The 21421-nt window shown below is 45.7% G+C and overlaps 1 protein-coding gene across 1 annotated transcript in view; it reads right to left on the reverse strand.

The window, feature by feature from the left end:
• Positions 1-21421, reverse strand: part of GASK1B (golgi associated kinase 1B) — a 183002-nt gene that overhangs the window by 78384 nt on the left and 83197 nt on the right. Inside the window, exon 2 of the mRNA XM_069744130.1 lies at positions 6599-6813. Within this exon, the coding sequence (XP_069600231.1) occupies positions 6599-6813 (215 nt within the window). The remainder of the gene's footprint in view (positions 1-6598; positions 6814-21421) is intronic.

The following is a 21421-nucleotide window of genomic DNA, read 5'->3' on the forward strand; positions in this document are numbered from 1 at the left end:
GGGCTCTAAAAATGTGAAGGCGGATGCTCTGTCTAGGAGTTTTGTGCCCGACTCTCCGGGTTTGTCTGAGCCGGCGGGTATCCTCAAGGAAGGAGTAATTGTGTCTGCCATCTCCCCTGATTTGCGGCGGGTGCTGCAAAAATTTCAGGCTAATAAACCTGATCGTTGTCGAGCGGAGAAACTGTTTGTCCCTGATAGGTGGACGAATAAAGTTATCTCTGAGGTTCATTGTTCGGTGTTGGCTGGTCATCCTGGAATCTTTGGTACCAGAGAGTTAGTGGCTAGATCCTTTTGGTGGCCATCTCTGTCGCGGGATGTGCGTACTTTTGTGCAGTCCTGTGGGATTTGTGCTCGGGCTAAGCCCTGCTGTTCTCGTGCCAGTGGGTTGCTTTTGCCCTTGCCGGTCCCGAAGAGGCCTTGGACACATATCTCTATGGATTTTATTTCAGATCTTCCCGTTTCTCAAAAGATGTCAGTCATTTGGGTGGTCTGTGATCGCTTTTCTAAGATGGTCCATCTGGTACCCTTGTCTAAATTGCCTTACTCCTCTGATTTGGTGCCATTGTTCTTTCAGCATGTGGTTCGTTTACATGGCATTCCAGAGAATATCGTTTCTGACAGAGGTTCCCAGTTTGTTTCGAAGTTTTGGCGAGCCTTTTGTGGTAGGATGGGCATTGACTTGTCTTTTTCCTCGGCTTTCCATCCTCAGACTAATGGCCAGACCGAACGAAACAATCAGACCTTGGAAACTTATCTGAGATGCTTTGTTTCTGCCGATCAGGATGACTGGGTGTCCTTTTTGCCTTTGGTTGAGTTCGCCCTTAATAATCGGGCCAGCTCGGCTACCTTGGTTTCGCCATTTTTCTGCAATTCTGGGTTCCATCCTCGTTTCTCTTCAGGACAGGTTGAGTCTTCGGACTGTCCTGGTGTGGACACTGTGGTGAACAGGTTGCAGCAGATTTGGACTCATGTAGTGGACAATTTGACCTTGTCCCAGGAGAAGGCTCAACGTTTCGCTAATCGCAGACGCCGTGTGGGTCCCCGACTTCGTGTTGGGGATCTGGTTTGGTTATCTTCTCGTCATATTCCTATGAAGGTTTCCTCTCCTAAGTTTAAACCTCGTTTCATTGGTCCGTATAGGATTTCTGAGGTTCTTAATCCTGTGTCTTTAAGTCTGACCCTCCCAGATTCTTTTTCCATACATAATGTATTCCATAGGTCATTGTTGCGGGGATACGTGGCACCTATGGTTCCATCTGTTGACCCTCCTGCCCCGGTTTTGGTGGAGGGGGAATTGGAGTATATTGTGGAGAAGATTTTGGATTCTCGTGTTTCAAGACGGAAGCTCCAGTATCTGGTTAAATGGAAGGGTTATGCTCAGGAAGATAATTCCTGGGTTTTTGCCTCTGATGTCCATGCTCCCGATCTTGTTCGTGCCTTTCATGTGGCTTATCCTGGTCGGCCTGGGGGCTCTGGTGAGGGTTCGGTGACCCCTCCTCAAGGGGGGGGTACTGTTGTGAATTTTGTGGCAGAGCTCCCTCCTGTGGTCACAAGTGGTACTTCGGATGATTCTCTCTGGGAGCTTCCGTTTGTGGAGGAAAGTGGTACTGCGGCTTCTGAGTTTCCTCCCTCAGGTGATCTGGTGAGGTTGTTAGGTGCTTCTCTACTTAACTCCACCTAATGCTTTGATCCTGGCTTCCTGTCAATGTTCCAGTGTTGGACTTGTTTTTCCCTGGATCATTCCTGTGGCCTGCTGCTCTGCATAGCTAAGTTCTTCTTTGCTATTTCTTTGCTATTTTTTCTGTCCAGCTTGTCTAATTGTTTTGCTGGAAGCTCTGGGACGCAAAGGGTGTTCCTCCGTGCCGTTAGTTCGGTACGGAGGGTCTTTTTGCCCCCTTTGCGTGGTTTTCTTTAGGGTTTTGTGTAGACCGCAAAGTTATCTTTCCTATCCTCGCTCTGTTAAGAAAGTCGGGCCTCACTTTGCTGAATCTATTTCATCCCTACGTTTGTCTTTTCATCTTTACTCACAGTCATTATATGTGGGGGGCTGCCTTTTCCTTTGGGGTATTTCTCTGAGGCAAGGTAGGCTTATTTTCTATCTTCAGGCTAGTTAGTTTCTCAGGCTGTGCCGAGTTGCATAGGCAGAGTTAGGCGCAATCCACGGCTGCCTCTAGTGTTGTTTGGAGAGGATTAGGGATTGCGGTCTGCAGAGTTCCCATGTCTCAGAGCTCGTTCTATGATTTTGGGTTATTGTCAGATCACTGTATGTGCTCTGACCTCCATGTCCATTGTGATACTGAATTGCCTTTCATAACAGTGCATGGGGAGTTTTATGTGTGGTGAGTTTTATGTCTGGTGCCGTTTGAGTATGTGCAAGTTTTGTGTAAGGCAACTTTTGCATGTGTTGCAACTTTTGTGCATGTGGCAATTTTTCCGCATGTGCAAGTTTTGTGTGTGGCGAGTTTTCCATGAGGTGAGTTTTGCACTTGTGGCGAGTTTTGCGTGAGCCTAGTTTTTGCCTGTAGCGAGTTTTGCGCGTGGTGAGTTTTGAGCGGCGACTTTTGTGTTTTGACTTTTATGTGGCGAGGTTGGTGTATGTGTGGTGAAATGTGTGCTGAGGGTAATATGTGTTCAAGCACGTGGTAGTGTGTGGTGCATTTTGTGTGTGTGTTCATATCCCCGTGTGTGGTGAGTATCCCATGTCGGGGCCCCACCTTAGCAACTGTACGGTATATACTCTTTGGCGCCATCGCTCTCATTCTTTAAGTCCCCCTTGTTCACATCTGGCAGCTGTCAATTTGCCTCCAACACTTTTCCTTTCACTTTTTCCCCATTATGTACAGTAGATAGGGGCAAAATTGTTTGGTGAATTGGAACGCGCGGGGTTAAAATTTCGCCTCACAACATAGCCTATGACGCTCTCGGGGTCCAGACTTGTGACTGTGCAAAATTTTGTGGCTGTAGCTGCGACGGTGCAGATGCCAATCCCGGACATACACACATACATACATACATACACACATTCAGCTTTATATATTAGATTTTTGCTACAAGTATACTGGATGTATATTATGTACAGTCAATTGCAAAGGCTATGAGTTGAGAAAAGTGTAGACTCCCTGGCCCACCGGGAAACCGGAGGATCCCCCGGTGGGCCCCTGACTCCGATAATCTCTCTCTTCTCAGTATCCCTGCCCTGCACACACTAGTTAAGCCCCGCCCCTCCCCGCTGAGCTCCTGGCAGGAGCCTCCTGCATTGCCTAGTATAACATAGGGTGGGGAGAACAGTGTGCGGGCAGGATCTCTACCTTCTCTCTCTCCCTCCCCCGAGTCTCTGGCTAGGATGGGGGGAGGGAGGCTCAGCACAGCCATTTCCCTGAGGTGCACTAGCTAAGATGCTGCTGGAGCCTCACAGCAGTAAGCTCAGCACACCAGCACGGGTCGGGTCAGGCTGCTGGAGCATGGGGCCAGGAGAGCTGTGCAGCCACTGCTGAAGAAAGTTCTTAATGACCTGAATAGAAGATGGCCTCTCTCCCCCATACTGCTGCAGCCTATCAGACAAGCTCTAAGCTCTGCTGTCGGCACGGTCAGGAGGGGGAGGGGAGCTCCAGAGGAACACAGTGCTGACCTGAAGTGAGTACTGGAGCTTCCTGTTTATGTCTCTATCCTGACCTTGTTCTGTCCTCCACCCCAACAAAAGCTGTTTTTCCTGTTTGCCCCATACATCTGCGCCCTCCCTGCCCCCTCTACCCTTTCTGCTTTCTAGTTTCTGTGAGGGTGACAGGAGATCCCCATCTTCATAGCGCTTGCTGCCCGAGATCCATCTATATTATTTTTGTGTGTGTATAAGGCTCTGTGCACACATTGCTGATTTTGATGCGTTTCCGCAGCGTTTTTGGATGCGCGGAATTGCCTCAAATCCGCAGTGCGTTGTGCACACATTGAGGGTATGTGCACACGTTGCGGTTTTTGCTGCGGATCCGCAGCGGTTTTGACGCAGCAGATCCGCAGCTGTCTTCCATGCGGTGTACAGTACAATGTTAACCTATGGAAAACAAAAACCGCTGTGCACATGCTTCGGAAAAAAACGCGCGGAAACGCTGCGGTTTATTTTTCCGCAGCATGTCAATTCTTTGTGCGGTTTGGCACCTGCTCCATGTTAAAAATCCGCAGGTGTCTAAAACCGCAGTGGAAACCGCACAAAAAAACGCGATAAATTCGCAGTACTTTATGCACTGCGGATTTAGTCAAATACACAGCGGAAAATTCCACAACGGAATCCGCAGCGTGTGCACATGGCCTGACACATTGCTAATCAATGGGAAATACAAAACCGCAGTGCACATGCTGTGGAAAAAACGTGCGGAATCGCTGCCGGTTTTTTTCCACAGCATGTCAATTCTTTGTGCAGAAACGCAATGTTTCTGCACCCCTTGACTATACACCGAGTAAGGCAAATCCGCATATCAAAAAACGCATGACAATCTGCAACAAATCCGCATCAATTCTGCATGAAATTCGCAAGCATTTTGGCCTGCATTTTCTGCCAAGAGATGCAGAGTCTGTGTGGAAAATTCCACAGGCCAATCCGGAACGTGTGCACATACCCTAAGGTTAGGTTCACACTTGCGTTGTGCAGTCCGTTCAACAAATCCGTTAAACGGACTGCACTAACCCAAGTGCCGACTTTGGCACTGCGCTAGCGCAGATGGAGCATCGGTTAGCTCCATCTGCGCTAGCAGTGCGCTACTAGTGACGGACCCGGAAACGCTGCAGCCCGCGTCTCAGGTCCGTCACTCAATGACGGCACATCGCTAGCGCACGCCCATTGTGGGCGTGCGCTAGCGATGCGTTCGCCATTGCAAGTAATGGTGGCGTTAAAGGACTGCGCTACACCGCATTATGCCGCGGTGTAACGTAGTCCGTTAAATGGGTTCACACAACGCAGTGTGAACCCAGCCTAAATGTATCTACAAATGCACACCTACACACTATATAAATAAGTACAGTGTGCATGTCTGCAATGCATTTATGTAAGTGAATTACAATACATTTGCCATTTTTAGTGATGGAGTCAAACATAAAAAGCATGTATGCTTTAGTTAAACGCGCCACAAAAAATGCTCATGAACCTTTAAAAAAACCTTGCACTTTTAAATGCAGAATGAATAATATATCTATAATGTTATTTATAGCAAAAATATAATAGTAAAAAAAAATTTCCAGCTCTACATGCCCAAATTTGTTCATAAAAGTAGATAATTAAAAGGGTTGTTCCATTTTAAAAATGACTAAATAATCTCCGGGGTATTAAAAAAAAAAAAAAAAAAAAAAAAAAGGTCAAAAGCAACTGAGTTTTAGGCTGTGTGCCCACGTTGCGTTCTTTATACGTTTTTGCCACAGCGTAAACACTTAAGCGCATTCCCATGCAATCCTATGGGATTCCGCAGTTGTACCCATGCTGCGGATTTTCTCACTCTGGAATCGCATAGCGGTAAAATCCGCAGCATGTTCATTATTTCTGCGGAATCGTGGCGATTCTGCCACCATAGGAGTGCATTGAAATGCTCACTTTACGCATGTGGCTATGCCCACCATGCGTAAAGTGAGCGCTTCATGTGCGGATGGTACACAGGGTGGAGGAGAGGAGACTCTCCTCCAGGCCCTGGGAACCATATTCATGTAAAAAATATATATACGTATCTTCTGATGCCCCCACTGGAGTCCTCCCACCTCTCAGCGGTGCACGTGGCGGCTTCCTTTCCCAGGGATGCGCTGGGCATATATTTTGAACACAGGAGGCGGCGCACAGACACAAGAGGGAGATGATTGACGTCACAGAGGCGGTTGACACCGGGGTAGAAGACATACCTCCAGGACTCAATACAGGTATGGCGCAAAATTTATAAAAGTGATTATTTCAGCATTCCTAGGGATACTAGACATAAGCGCCACCTTCACAGAATGCAGCCTTGGTGCTGCTGAAGGTGGCTCTTTTACTTAAAAACGCCGTGGGGGTGACAGGTTCCCTTTAAATACAGTGATCAGGTCTTTGTTGTTTCCGTTAGAGTGTCTATCTTTTTAGCGAAAAAAAAATGTGCAGCATGTTGTACCTGTTCTTCTAATGTACCTAGCTTGAGCATTGAAATTTAGAGGGGGCCCCTGGAGTCAGTTCCATTGGTGGGCCCTAGGCACCCCAGTCCGACACTGTTGGTACCCCTCGATTACTGACAGAAAACCCCACAATGGTCACAGAATTTTTTTTCTTACTTCTGTGGAAGCATTTTTGAAAAGCAATGTCTGTCTTTCATTTGTTCATTTTCATAGATTTTTTATTCATTATTACTTTTGCCAGATTCAAGTTATTTCTGTGACCATTGTGGGTTGTTATGTCATTAAATGAGGGGTACCAACAATTTTGACCACATGTGTACAGGAAGCAAACACTGCATGTGGAGAACTACTGTGCACAATGCATCGTAAGGCAGTTCCACTCCATTTATTCCATATAGTCTTCATTGATTATAGTCTCTACTTTTCTGACCATGTATGGTCTCTGATGTACAGTACACTTATTATAGTCGTAATTTGTCCTTACTTGCAGAAGAAAATCAAAAAGTGCCATCTTGGACCACTCATGATGATGGACTTCTGGACAGCCCACATCTGCTTTGGGGACTTTTCCATTCAACCAACACTTGTGTGTAAGGATCCTTTGGTAACTTCCCCATTTGAGTCTTATGGAAGATTGTGTGATGTTGTCTGTTGGGGATAAAAGGGAGTCCCACAGAATAACTGGACAGGGAAGGAAATCTGCAAAGCAAAGAATATGTCATGTTTAGTTTATTGATGGTAACTGCAAGTGGCGTAAAATCATACTTTCCCAGGCTAGGTTTACACCTGTAATTGGACATTTCTGAGGAGTTTCTGCCATTTAGATGGTGAGGATAAGGAAACATGCAGCACCATAATTGCTAACAAAACAATGGTAATCTAGAAGGACCCTATTATAAGTGAATTAAGTCTTGTATTCACTGAATAACAGATTCTTTATAGCATCTTGTGTTACTATTTAAAAGGATATCACAACACCACTCTGAGTATTAGGAAGTGTGGGTAACCTGCATTGCTGGATCTGTGTCCATAAAAAAGATCCAATAAGGCTACGTTCACATTAGCGTTCCGCTAATGTGCGTCGCTGTTGCGTCGGCGACGCAGCGGCGACGCGCCCCTATGTTTTACATAGGGGACGCGTGCGTGTTTTTGGTTGCGTTTTTCGACACGTGCGTCGTTTCCGACGCTAGCGTCGGACGCAAGAAAATGCAACAAGTTGCATTTTTCGTGCGTCCGATTTTCGTCAAAAAACGACGCACGCGTCGCAAAACGCAGCGTTTTTGCGCGCGTTTTTTGTGCGTCGCGCGTTGCGTCGCCGTTGCATCGCCGACGCACCGGCGCGCAACGCTAATGTGAACGTAGCCTAAGCGGCTTATAGGGTAGCAGTGCAGTTTATGCTTTTCCAAGTGCTCTGACTTCTTCAGGAGATCCTCAGCAGAGCAAAGCAAACTATGCCTAAGCAGGTACATGATTGGGAGCGCTGACATAGGACATGTCATCCAGCACGCTATGATAATCTCAAATTAGAGCCAGAATGACACTGCACAGGTGCATGTAATGGCAATAAGGTAATGTAATTTCAAGGTATACAAATAGTTAAGGGCGAGTAAATGCATATGCCAAACACATTCACATGGATGGTGCACTGGGGTAGTGCCAGATATGAATCAATATCATAGTGCACGAGTATATGTACAGTATCAGCAATGCAATCACATGAATACAATGTATCCATAGGATGACAAGAAGGATCAAATAGTTGTCCTACACCAGTCTCTGCATAAGGACAGGTAGTGCCTACAGCCAAAATACAAATTACAAATTAATAGATGATGAACACCTCAACATGTGTTTCACCTGCTTGGCTTCGGCAGTGTAACAACTCTGTTGTTATCACTGCATGGCCTCCTATCCCCTACCTGCATTACACTCAAACTCACTTACTTCTCTGGGCCTTGTGGTGACTTCTCTCTGCTGCCAGCTCCATGCTGTGTGCCTCATGTCTGCTGCTTGCTCTGTGCATGCTCTGTCTGTGTGCATAGAGGGGCGGCGCTGGCAACTCCTGTGTCATATTGAGACTATGTGCACCTTGCTAAGGTGTCCCCGGCCAATAGCCATGAGGCTTCCTGTATTTAAGACTTCCCCATCCATTGGTGGGGGCCTGTTCAACTTTCTCCCTCTGTCAGTTCTTAGCTGCTAAGGTGCCAAGCCCTGTCTCTGTGACTCTTGTGTCTGCCACCCAGTGGGGCGTTGTACCCTGGTCTGTGTCCTGTGTTTGTCAACCAGTGGGGCATAGTACCCTGGCCTGTGTCCTGTGTTAGCCACTCAGTGGGACTTCGTACCCTGGCCTGTGTCTGCCACCCAGTGGGGCCTCGTACCCTGGCTTGGGTCCGTGTCTCTGTGCCTTGTCTCATTCCTGACTCTGTCTTAGTCTAGTCCCGTTCCTGTGTCCGTTTATGTCCCTGTCTTGGTTTACATTCTCTGCTGTGCGTACTCTGTGTCTTGTTTTGCTCCGCTCTCAGCTCTGCACTCTGTGTCTTGCATTGCTCTGTTTTTGGCTTTGCTCTCTGCGACCTTGCTTTGCTCCTTGCTCTGCATTCTGTGACCTTGCTCTGCACTCTGTGGTTTTGCTCTCGGCTCTGCACTCTGTCTTGCTCTGCACTCAGCTCTGCACTCTGACTTTGCTCTGTTCTCAGCTCTGCACTCTGTAGCTTTGCTCTGCACTTTGACTTTTTGCTCTGCTTTCTGCTCTGCACTTGGTGTCTTGCTTTGTTCTGCTCTCAGCTCTGCACTCGGTGGCTTTTTGCCACTCTCGGCTTTGCACTCCTTGATCCTTCTGTGCTCTGCAGTTCTACCTGGCTCCGCTCCTTGCGGTTCTACCTAGCTCCGCCTCCTGCTCTTGGCTCCGCCTCCTGCATTTCTGCACTTTGCTCCACCTCCTGCATTTCTGTGCTTTGCTCCGCCTCCTGCTCTTGGCTCCACCTCTTGCATTTCTTTTTTTGGCTCTAGCTCCTGTGCTTCCGCTTTGCATCCGCTCTTGCCATCTTTCTCTACCTATTCATAAGTCCTCCTGTCTGAACAGGTTCTTACATGCTTTACATACCTGCCTGCATACCGGTCCCTACCGGTCCTTCCAGTGTACCAGCTTTGTCCGCCTGTCCTGCCAGAGAGCTACCCGTACCTGCCTGCCAGAGAGCCAGCCATGTCCGCCTGCCAGAGAGCCAGCCGTGCCCACCTGCCAGTGTCTCTGTTGTACTCGTCTGCCTGCCTGTGTCCCAGCTGTGCCTGCCTGCTTACCAGAGAGCCAGCCATGCCCGTCTGCCTACCAGTGTCTCTGTTGTACCCGTCTGCTTGCCTGTGTCCCAGCCGTGCCCGCCTGTCTGCCAGAGTGCCAGCCGTGCCCGCTTGCCTGTCTATGTTCCGTTTCCCCCGGTGGGATCAGCAGCCACAGCCAGACACGACCCTGGAGAGGTACCTGGTAGCTTCCTGCCACACAAGTCTGACCTCACCATCAGAGGCTCCAGCGAATACCAAGGAAGCTACTTAGTTACGCCCCTTCCAGGGTAGTCTGGTCAGTGGCACAGTGGGGCCACACCCCCGCATGCCCACGCCAACCAGTCTGGGTGCGAGGGTGACAGGCAGGAGGTGTCCCCATCCCAAACAACTACACTTAGATAGTGCTCATCTTCTCCCCTCTCCCAGACTACTACACTTATATAGTGCTCATCTTTTCCCCTCTCCCAGACTACTACACTTATATAGTGCTCATCTTTTCCCCTCTCCCAGACTACTACACTTAGATAGTGCTCATCTTCTTCCCTCTCACAGACTACTACGCTTATATAGTGCTCATCTTTCCCCTCTCCCAGACTACTATGCTTATATAGTGCTCATCTTTAGGGTTGAGCGAAATGGGTCGGCTAGATTCAGAAGTAGCCGACTTTTGGCAAAGTCGGGTTTCATGAAACCCGACCCGACCCCTGTGTGGGGTCGGCCATGAGGTTGGCGATATGTTTAAGATATCGGGAATCGGTATCGGAATTCAGATTTAAGTGTAAAATAAAGAATAAAAATAAAAAATATTGCTATACTCACCCTCAGACGCGCCCTGGTACTAACCGGCAGCCTTCCTTCCTTACAATCAGCGCGTGAAAGACCTTAGATGACGTCGCGGCTTGTGATTGGTCGCGCGACCGCCCATGTGACCGCTCACGCGACCAATCACAAGCCGCGACGTCACCGAAGGTCCTTCAAGCGCTGTTTCTTAGGAAGGAAGGCTGCAGGTTAGAACCAGGGCGCGTCCGAGGGTGAGTATATTCTTAATAGGTATATACTCACCCTCGGACGCGCCCTGGTTCTAACCCGCAGCCTTCCTTCCTAAGAATCAGCGCTTGAAGGACCTTTTGATGACGTCACGGCTTGTGATTGGTCGCGTGACGCCCATGTGACCGCTCACGCGACCAATCACAAGCCGCGACGTCATCGAAAGGTCCTTCAAGAGCTGATTCTTAGGAAGGAAGGCTCCCGGTTACAACCAGGGCGCGTCCGAGGGTGAGTATAGCAATATTTTTTATTTTTATTCTTTATTTTACACATTAATATGGATCGCAGGGCCTGAAGGAGATTTTCCTCTCCTTCAGACCCTGGGAACCATTAGAAACCCAATGCACTGCATTGGGTTTCGTATTTCGGCCGACCCCGACCCCGACTTTTCTATAGGATCGGCCGATTTCACTCGACCCGACTTTTGAAAAAGTCGGGTTTCGTGAAATCCGACTCGATCCTATAAAAACAAAAGTCGCTCAACCCTACTCATCATTTCACCTCTCCCAGACTACTACACTTATATAGTGCTCATCTTTTCCCCTTTCCCAGACTACTACACTTATATAGTGCTCATCTTTTCCCCTCTCCCAGACTACTACACTTATATAGTGCTCATCTTTTCCCCTCTCCCAGACTACTACACTTATATGGTGCTCATCTTTTCCCCTCTCCCAGACTACTACACTTATATAGTGCTCATCTTTTCCCCTCTCCCAGACTACTACACTTATATGGTGCTCATATTTTCCCCCCTCCCAGACTACTACACTTATATAGTGCTCATATTTTCCCCTCTCCCAGACTACTACGCTTATATAGTGCTCATCTTTCCCCTCTCACAGACTACTACGCTTATATAGTGCTCATCTTCTCCCCTCTCCCAGACTACTACACTTATATAGTGCTCATCTTTTCCCCTCTCCCAGACTACTACACTTATATAGTGCTCATCTTTTCCCCTCTCCCAGACTACTACACTTATATAGTGCTCATCTTCTCCCCTCTCCCAGACTACTACACTTATATAGTGCTCATCTTTCCCCTCTCCCAGACTACTATGCTTATATAGTGCTCATCTTTCCCCTCTCCCAGACTACTACACTTATATAGGCTCATCTTTCCCCTCTCACAGACTACTACACTTATATAGTGCTCATCTTTCCCCTCTCCCAGACTACTACACTTATATAGTGCTCATATTTCCCCTATCCCAGACTACTACATTTAGATAGTGCTCATCTTTTCCCCTATCCCAGACTACTACACTTAGATAGTGCTCTTCTTTCCCCCTATCCTTGATTACTATGCTTAGCTATAGAACCAAAAAGAGGGTCTCTACCAAAATCGACCACTAAAGAAATAATATGAGAAATTGTTACATAAAACTCATATAGAAAGTGATACAGAGGCCCCAGAACAGGGGTGAATTAGGATGAAATGATAATAAAGTTTATTGCAAAAATACAATACAATAATTATATATACGGTAATACGATACAAATGTGGAGATCAAATAGAAGTACAGCTAAAAGCAAAAGGGAAAGAGATGCAAAGATCCCTATATATTAGAGACAATTATCCCTATAACACTGAGCTCCTGAAAGATGGTAAACTGCAAATATTAAAAAGATGAATTTTTATCTTGAAAAATTTGCCTATATAAATATGATCCATACACATCTGGAATATAGATATATAAGAATATAAGCATAAGGCTACTTTCACACTAGCGTCGGATTCGGCCCTTCGCAGTGCGTCGGGCCGAGATTCCGACACTAGCATTTGTTGCACCGCACAACGGGTGCAGCGGATGCATTTATCCGGCGCATCCGCTGCCCCATTGTGAGGTGCGGGGAGGTGGGGGCGGAGTTCCGGCCGCGCATGCGCGGTCGGAAAAAGCGGCCTGTCGGCAGCCAAAAACGTTACATTTAACGTTTTTTGCTCCCGGCGGTCCGCCACAATACGTCGCAACCGTCGCACAATGGTTACAACGTGTGTCAATACGTCGCAATGCGTCGGTAATGTTACTCTATGGGGCAAAAATGCATCCTGCAAACAACTTTGCAGGATGCGTTTTTCCCCTAAGCGACGCATTGCGACGTATTGAAAACGACGCTAGTGTGAAAGTAGCCTAAGCTGAATACATGTGCTTGTATAGCACACAGGCTTGGACTGGCCCATTGGTTAACAGGGGAATCACCAGGTGGGACCCAGTGCAGATCTGGGCCCCAATCCCACTGTATGGGCAGTACTTGGTATCATTCACTTTGTACAGGAAAAAGCAGCATCTCATCATTCATTAACCAAATTACCCAGTTTCTTATTATATAGAGATTTAGGTAAATTTGTAAACAAGAGTAGTGTAATATTTGTATGCAGGTGAAAAGTGGGCCCCCTCAAAAGTCTATGTTATTGATGGGCTCTTGGCACCCCAGTCTGACACTGTCCAGATGAAGCAACTAGAAGGACGGTGACTATCAGGAGAGAGGAGGTGCCCAAGCAGACCAGCGAAGCACATCAGACCAGACCGTGCCATATAGGGAGATAATAACAGGTATTTTTTAGATTGTGTAGAAGGCGTGTGGGACTTATATATGACTTACTAGACTGCTGTAAAAGAGGCCTTAAAGGTGGTGGCCATTATTTATTTTGGGAAAACTTGGTCACAGGTTCATTTAAAAAGAAAAAAAGTAGAATTCCCAGGAGAACAATGGGAACAAAATAAGACCAAAAATTGCCCACTTTTGACCCAGATGACAGGTCCTGTTTAAGTTCTCCATTTGTTATATGACAGATCTTGCGCTTGGGTAGTAAATCAACCATTACATTTCCAGCTACTTAAAGTCTCTAATCTCCACTTTAACATCTGTAACATGTTACTTTAGAATATGCCCTCATCGCCCTCATACTGTGAAAGAATCCAGCTGAACCTTAGAATCTTTTAGAAAATATGTAATCACATAACGTTGCTGAGTGATATTTTCAATGCATCTCTAGTGCACGCACATACCATGCTAGATAACCTGCGCCTGACATTATTCTGCCGTAAAGTAACAGCTAGGAGGCAATGATGCAAATCAGATTGCGAAGAAAGATACAGTATGACATGGAAATACAAACTGGATAATATAAGGCCTCCTTAAAACTGTTTTCTTTTCCACTTTTATTTTGCTTGTAAATTTCACCATGAATTTCAAGCCTTTTCAATTGTGGTTTATTTTTTGGTTTATGGTGATGGTTTTTATGACGCTCCCTAGAAATGCCTTTGGGATGAACACCAGCAAACAAAAAAAGACAAGAATGTCAAGAAATTAAAAAAAACATCATTAAAAACAAATAAAAAGTGCAACGTAAAAAAAAAACAGCAAGGAAAATGCAAGGAAAAAAACTTTTTGGACAAAGACAACTTTTATCTTTTCGTAAAAACAATTTAGAAAAAAAATTTGTAGCCAAAAATTTTAATGGTTCAGGGACTTTTCACATCTACAATAAAAAGGCTGACACCATAGATATTGAATTAGTAATTTTTAAGACAACATCAAGCTACTAGTTTTGCCAGCATTTTTTCTCTTTTTATCCTAAAAAAACTATGTAACAATGGTTGCACATTTACGTGCATTTCTTTCCAGCATGTTTTTAGCTGTTTCTTGTGTATTTTTTATAAGCATATTATTGTTTGCATTTTTTTTTGCTTAGAAAGTTATAGGATTTATAGATCATGTAGTTCCAAAATTCTTCAAGTTTTCTATAAAGTAAAAATGACACAAAAAGACATATGCATCATTATCTCATACAACAATCAAAATAGAACCAAAGAAATAAAAAAAAAAATAAATATGGTAAAAAACACTGCATATATTATGTTGAACCGACTCCTAGAAAACATCTGGCTGAAGTAATTTTTGTCATAGAAAAGATGTAATGTACTACAGTACAGTATAATCTCTGTAGGGCTGATACATCAAACATCCATCACCGGATTTCTGACGTAAAACTCTTTGAAATGTTGCAATATTTTTTAAAACTCATACTTGAGAAAAGAAATAGTGACTTACAGTGTTCTTATGCCTGAATCAGCCAGCTTTGCCAACATTGTATAATTGGGCTCAGGCTGGCCGGAGGGGGCATGCAGAGCCGGCGTTAGCAGCAGGCAAACCAGGCAGCTGCCTAGGGCCTCTACTCCCCCAGGAGCCCCAGCCACTGGCGTGCTGCTAATAGAGGTACATTACGCAGCTTCTATGGGGCCCGTGGGTCAGGGGGGCCTGCCTGCTGCCAGTGCCGACTCCCCCTGCCTTCACTGCCGCATTGAACAATACCAGCGTCATAGACGTCGGCACAGTTCGAAGCAATGATGGAGGAGAGAGCATCAGATGATGCTCCCGCTCCCATTTTTCCCCTCTGACACTGCGAGTGCGTGATGATGCCACTTCATCGCACACCCGCTGTGTGCCTATCCCGGGCAGTGCAGCATATGAGACTGGAGGAGAGCCTGGAGCGGATGACTGCGCATAATTGATGCCTCAAAAAATGCAACATGTTGCATTCATCGGACCCCGCCGCACACTGCGAAACGATGCATGCGAACTGATGCAAACGCATGTCCCTGTGTACGCCATGTTAAAGATAGGTATGCAAGACGCATGCGGATCTATGCAGATCAAACGATGCTCACAGAAACGCTAATGTGAATGCGGCCTTAAACTATATGGAGGACTGAGGAGTGTATTTAAATATATGGAGGACTATGAGTAGTGTATTATACTATACTAGATTGTGGCCCGATTCTAATGCATCGGGTATCTATATATATAATTGTCTAAGGGTTTTTCCGTCTGTCTGTCTGTCTGTCTGTCCTGGAAATCCCGCCTCTCTGATTGGTCGAGGCCGCCAGCGACGATGATGTCATAAAGGACGTAGAAATCCCACGTTTCTGATTCAGCGACGGGCACAGTATCGACGTAGATTTCAGAATGGTTGCCATGGCGACGATGATGTCATAAAGGTTGCCTCGACCAATCAGCGATGGGCACAGTCTGCCGCGAATTCTGGAATCATCATTGTCCATATACTACGGGGACATGCATATTCTAGAATACCCGATGCGTTAGAATCGGGCCACAATCTAGTTCTAGAATATGCATGTCCCTGTAGTATATGGACAATGATGATTCCAGAATTCGCGGCAGACTGTGCCCGTCGCTGATTGGTCGAGGTAACCTTTGACATCATCGTCGCCATGGCAACCATTATGACATCTACATCAATACTGTGCCCGTCGCTGATTGGTCAAGGCGAATTCGCGGCAGACTGTGCCTGTCGCTGATTGGTCGAGGCAACCTTTATGACATCATCGTCGCCATGCTGTGCCCATCACTGATTGGCCGAGGCCTGGCGGCCTCGACCAATCAGCATCGTCGCTGTGCCCAATCAGAGACGCGGGATTTCTACGTCGATGCCGTGCCGGTCGCTGATTGGTCGAGGCCTGGCGGCCTCGACCAATCAGAGACGCGGGATTTCCAGGACAGACAGACAGACAGACAGACGGAAAAACCCTTAGACACTATATGGAGGACTGAGGAGTGTATTTAAATATATGGAGGACTATGAGTAGTGTATTATACTATACTAGATTGTGGCCCGATTCTAACGCATCGGGTATTCTAGAATATGCATGTTCCCGTAGTATATGGACAATGATGATTCCAGAATTCGTGGCAGACTGTGCCCGTCGCTGATTGGTCGTGGCATCCTTTATGACATCATCGTCGCCATGGCAACCGTTATGAAATCTACGTCGATACTGTGCCCGTCGCTGAATCAGAAACGTGGGATTTCTACGTCCTTTATGACATCATCGTCGCTGTGCCCGTCGCTGATTGGTTGAGGCCTGGCGGCCTCGACCAATCAGACGCGGGATGTCTGCGTCCTTTATGACATCATCGTCGCTGGCGGCCTCGACCAATCTGAGACGCGGGATTCCCAGGACAGACAGACAGACAGACAGACAGACAGACAGACAGACGGAAAAACCCTTAGACAATTATATATATAGATGGAGGACTATGGGAAGTGTATAATACTATATGGAGGACTGCGGAGTGTATTTTAATATATGGAGGACTATGAGGAGTGTATTATACTATATGGAAGACTATGGGAAGTGTATAATACTATATGGAGGACTGAGAAGTGTATTTTAATATATGGAGGACTATAGGGAGTGTATTATACTATATGGAGGACTATGGGGAGTGTATTATACTTTATGGAGGACTATGAGAAGTGTATTATACTATATGGAGGATTATGGGGCAGATTATATTATATGGAGGACTATGGGGTGTGCATTATGCAATATGGAGGACTGTGGTGCACATTATAATATATGTAGGACTATGTGATGTATTATACTAAATAAGCAAAATGCTGCATATTCATCTAGAGATTGGATTGTTTATGCTGAAACAGAAATCCTTGTTATCAGCAGCACATTGCCGGTGTAAACTGTAGATATGCTGCTGATAACATGATACTGTATGTGGACAGATTGATCTAATAGTGATTGTTCTGTTCCCATCATTCTTTCTCAGCCAATGTAGAGGCCGGGAAACAAGCGTTGAATGACATCAATATTGTCGCTCCCGCTTGTTTAGTTGCCTGAACTCAGCGCACAAAAATGCAACAGAAATGCTTCTGTGAGATGTGCAGTATGTTAGTATTTGGGGCCCCATTTTAAACTTTTGTCTAGGGCCACACTTTGCCTAAAACCGGCCATGGGGCATGACCTAGCATGGCCGACAAATTCATCATAATTTAGTGACTATAATTATGACAGAGATGTACTCTGGTCCCCGACTAAAGTATATTTCTTGCTAAGATATATTTAGAGAGATATTGCATATAAAGAAATTACAGCCTTCATATTCTGTAATTATAATGAGTTGTCATGCTGCTGTGGGATGGGTTACTTTGTGGTTTACTGTTTTCATCCCAAAAAAAGAAATCTGTTTTTGTACTTGTACCTTGTTGGTCTACCTTGTTCACTTTAAATGAGCTAAGCGGTAATACCAGACACAACCCATGGACATTTGTGGTGCGGTATTGGGAAAAAAAAAATAACAGGTTTTATAATTGTCTACAACATCTTTACAAATTAGAGGTTAGGCAGGTGTACAAGTCAAACTATTGCATGTGTATAAGCCTAGTTAGGAACAGCATGTATACAGATCAGTTTTTTCTGTGGCCCATTGACCCCACACATGGCGCCTCTAATCAGGTGGATACATACACATAGACACAGCATGATACGTAAATTGGTTTTACTTCAATTTTAGATAGCTAACGGCTCTCAGGGAGGTTAAAAGCTTAAATGGCTTGTTCTCTTTCAGAAACCTTTTCAACTCTGGCATAGGGAGTTTAACAAAAATACAGTCTGTGCTTTACCTAGCTTCTCAGGGTCTAGCATTTGTTTCTGCCATTTTCCTCGCCTGTGTTGTTTGGTTGTAGGCAAACATATGAACAAATGGAGTAAAGAGTCCAAAAGTAATACAAAGTTAAGTTTATTACAAAGAAATAATATACACAACAAATAAATGGACTAGGACCGGGTAAAAACAGGACACACAGATCCTGACCATGGATGTTTAGTATAAGAGGTGGGTAAGGTGCCACAGTGCCACATAGAGTGACCAAAAATGTCCAGAATGTATTGGTAAGTAAGTGACCCGATCAGTAAACGTACTGTATCATTCAAAGGACATGGTCTCAGACTAGAAAGAATCGCTTACCCATACTACTGTGCTGTCAGGATCGGTGTCCCCGCCGCCACCGACGCGCGTTTCGCGCTCAGAATGCTATGATATAATAGAAATATATTTGTAAAAACTGGATGCCACATGAATGTTCCGTGTGGGATCCGGTTTTATTTCTGCATCCATAGATTTAAATGGGTGAGTCTCATCCAAGACACAGAAGACAACAGTGCGTGCTGCAACTTTTCTCTCACGCACAGTTGGACCAATAGAGAATTAGTCATCTGAATGGCTCTATTGAATAGTACGAGTCAGGAGTCCGAGTGCTGTATGTGAACTATCTGATTAATATTTGGATAGCGCACGTCCAATTTATGAGCTCATCTTTATGAGCCCTTACTACGGCAGCTTTTCCATTATTATCATAATGCCCATTTCTTTGAAAAGAAGTGACCACTCTTCCAGTGCAGTTTTGGATAGTTGTCTCAAAATGCCTTACAATTCAGTCTCTTTTTATGAAGACAAATCCACATTAAGTCACCATGATTCTTTTGCTAGGCTCATGCCAGAGAACATACAACATACTGCTATTTTCTATGGAATGCAATGTAGCTTTGTTCAGCAAGGCCTAGTAGATGATAGAATGAAGCCAGAAGAGAGGAGGCAAATGTCAAACTTTGATTATCCACTGCTCATTCCCTCACCAAAATGTTTCATGCCCTGATTACATATAGCTCAGAGGGGCAATGCACCAATTACTGAAGGATGGGAAAGTGCTGCAAATGTCATGCTGCATCTGTATAGAGTATAATGGGGAAAAAGATACTTCTATTAGCTGAAGTGAAGTCATTTTGGAGACTGGTGATCAATTCTTGAAACTGAAAATGTTAATCTCTAGCTCAAATAAAACTAATAATAATAATAATAATCTTTATTTATATAGCCCCAACATATTCCACAGCGCTTTACATTTTAACAGTTTCAAACACAACAGTCATAAGTAACAACGTTAACAATACAATAATTGAAGCAAAATAAGACGACCCTGCTCGTGAGAGCTTACAATCTACAATGAGGAGGGGGAGATACAAAGTACAGGTGTGTATTTACAATGATGTATTTTCAGTGAAGGTCCAGTCATCTTCAGGGAATGGGGGGTAGATTGAAGTAGTGAATGGGCTACTGTAAGGCTGCAGTAGCATAGTACGCAGTGAAGAGGCAGTGACCCACAAAGTTCCAACACAAAAGTCTCTTTCATGTGTTTCCTCACAGCATTAAAGTCCAATTCAGACAAATGCATATAATTTCAGTGTATATTATCAGTGTTCAGTTCACACCAGTTCATAGCAATACATATCATATGGCTATAGATTTGCAGTCCCTAAACAGGCCAGACTTCCCTTGTCCAGTTTCCCTGGGCGACCGCACGCCATATTACAGTCTCCATACACACAGCTTTACATGTTGCAGACACTACACATGCCAGCTCTCCTCTGACTAGTTCTCGTGGGTGTCCTGCATCGCTGTATCACACTCTCTTTACTCACACAGCCGTACACAGCTCAGGATATCCTCCGGATAGCAGCCAAAAACCATATCCACCTGTTTGTAATCATTACACATGCTAGTCCTCTTTCGTGCACAGGACATCCACCCCTGGGCACAGGACTGTCCACATCTGACTCTTTTGGGCACAGGACATTCATCTCCAGGCACAGGACTGTCCACATCCGACTCCTTCGGGCACAGGACATCCACTTCCAGGCACAGGACTGTCCACATCCGAGACCAATACTAGGACTTGCATCACTGTATATGCTGTGGCTGCCAGGCTATTCAGCTGCCCTAGGTGCTGACTCCGCTGGCCTGTGCCTCCATGCACTCAGCCAGCACTCTGCAGGCCTCTGCTCTGCACACCTGCACACAACAGACTGACACCGACGTGTACCTCACACGCACACGACACCTGACACACCCATACCTCTTACTGCAGGGCTTTTAACACACATAAACCTGTGACCTTCAGCCACATGGTACACCCGGATCAGAAATACGTGACTCCCATGCAAACTTATGGACTTAATCTGTCTGCATGCACAACCTGGGGAGCACAAACAGCGCCCCCTAGAAGTAACAAGGGTCACTGCCTCACACTACACACACACACACAAATATAAAATGACTTTGATTAGTGAACGTGATAGGCCGCTCTGAACAAATGTGTTTTGAGGGAGCGTCTAAAGCTATGCAAATTGTGAATGGTCCTAATATCTTGGAGTAGAGCATTCCAGAGGATTGGCACAGCACGTGAGAAGTCTTGGAGTCGGGAGTGGGAGGTATGGATAAGTGCAGAGGTTAGTCGAAAGAGAATGAGTGGAGAGGTAATGGGTAAGACGGGAGTAGACTAGGTGCTCCAAGAGTTTAGAGATGAAGGGGAGATTGAAAACTGGTCTGTAGTTGTTTGTTAAAGATGGGTTGAGGGTGAGTTTCTGTAGTAATGGAGTAATGATGAAGTGTTTGAAGGAGGAGGGGAAAATGTCAGAGAGGGAGAGATTAAAGATTGTAGTTAGGTGAGTTGTGACGACTGGAGAGAGAGACTGGAAGAGATGAGAGGGAATGGGGTCAGTAGTGCATGTAGTCGGACGAGAAGAGGAGAGGAGCTTGGACACTTCTTCGGTGATGGGATCGAATGTGAAGAGTGAGCCAGGGTAAATGCAGGGAGGGATGGTAGTCACTGCACTTGGTGGCTGGGAGTGGATTTCCTGACGGATATTATCTATTTTCTCTATAAAGTGGGAGGTCAGGTCATCAGCACAAATGTCTGTAATAGGGGCTTGTGCTTTTGGCCTGAGGAGTGAGTGAAAGGTGTCAAAGTTTCTTGGGCTTGTTGGATAGTGAGGAGATCAGAGTGGTGTAGTAGGTCTGTTTGGCGAGGTGAAGGGCAGAATTATGGGTTCTTAACATAAATTTGAAGTGTATGAAGTCTTCTGGTGTGCGAGTTTTTCTCCATAAGCGTTCAGCACACCTAGAGCATCGGTGGAGAAATCGGGTTTGCGATGTGAGCCAGGGCTGTTTTACTCTGGAGGTTCTGAGGGTGAGGGGAGCTACTTGGTCAAGGGTGCTTCTAAGAGTGTCATTATAGTGATGTACAGCCAGATCAGGACAGGAAAAAGAGGAGATTGGGGACAATGATGAGTGTAGGGAGTCTGAAAATGTATGAGGGTTAATAG

The sequence above is a fragment of the Ranitomeya imitator genome, chromosome 1 (genome assembly GCF_032444005.1).
Source record: "Ranitomeya imitator isolate aRanImi1 chromosome 1, aRanImi1.pri, whole genome shotgun sequence".
Taxonomy (NCBI): Eukaryota; Metazoa; Chordata; class Amphibia; order Anura; family Dendrobatidae; genus Ranitomeya; species Ranitomeya imitator.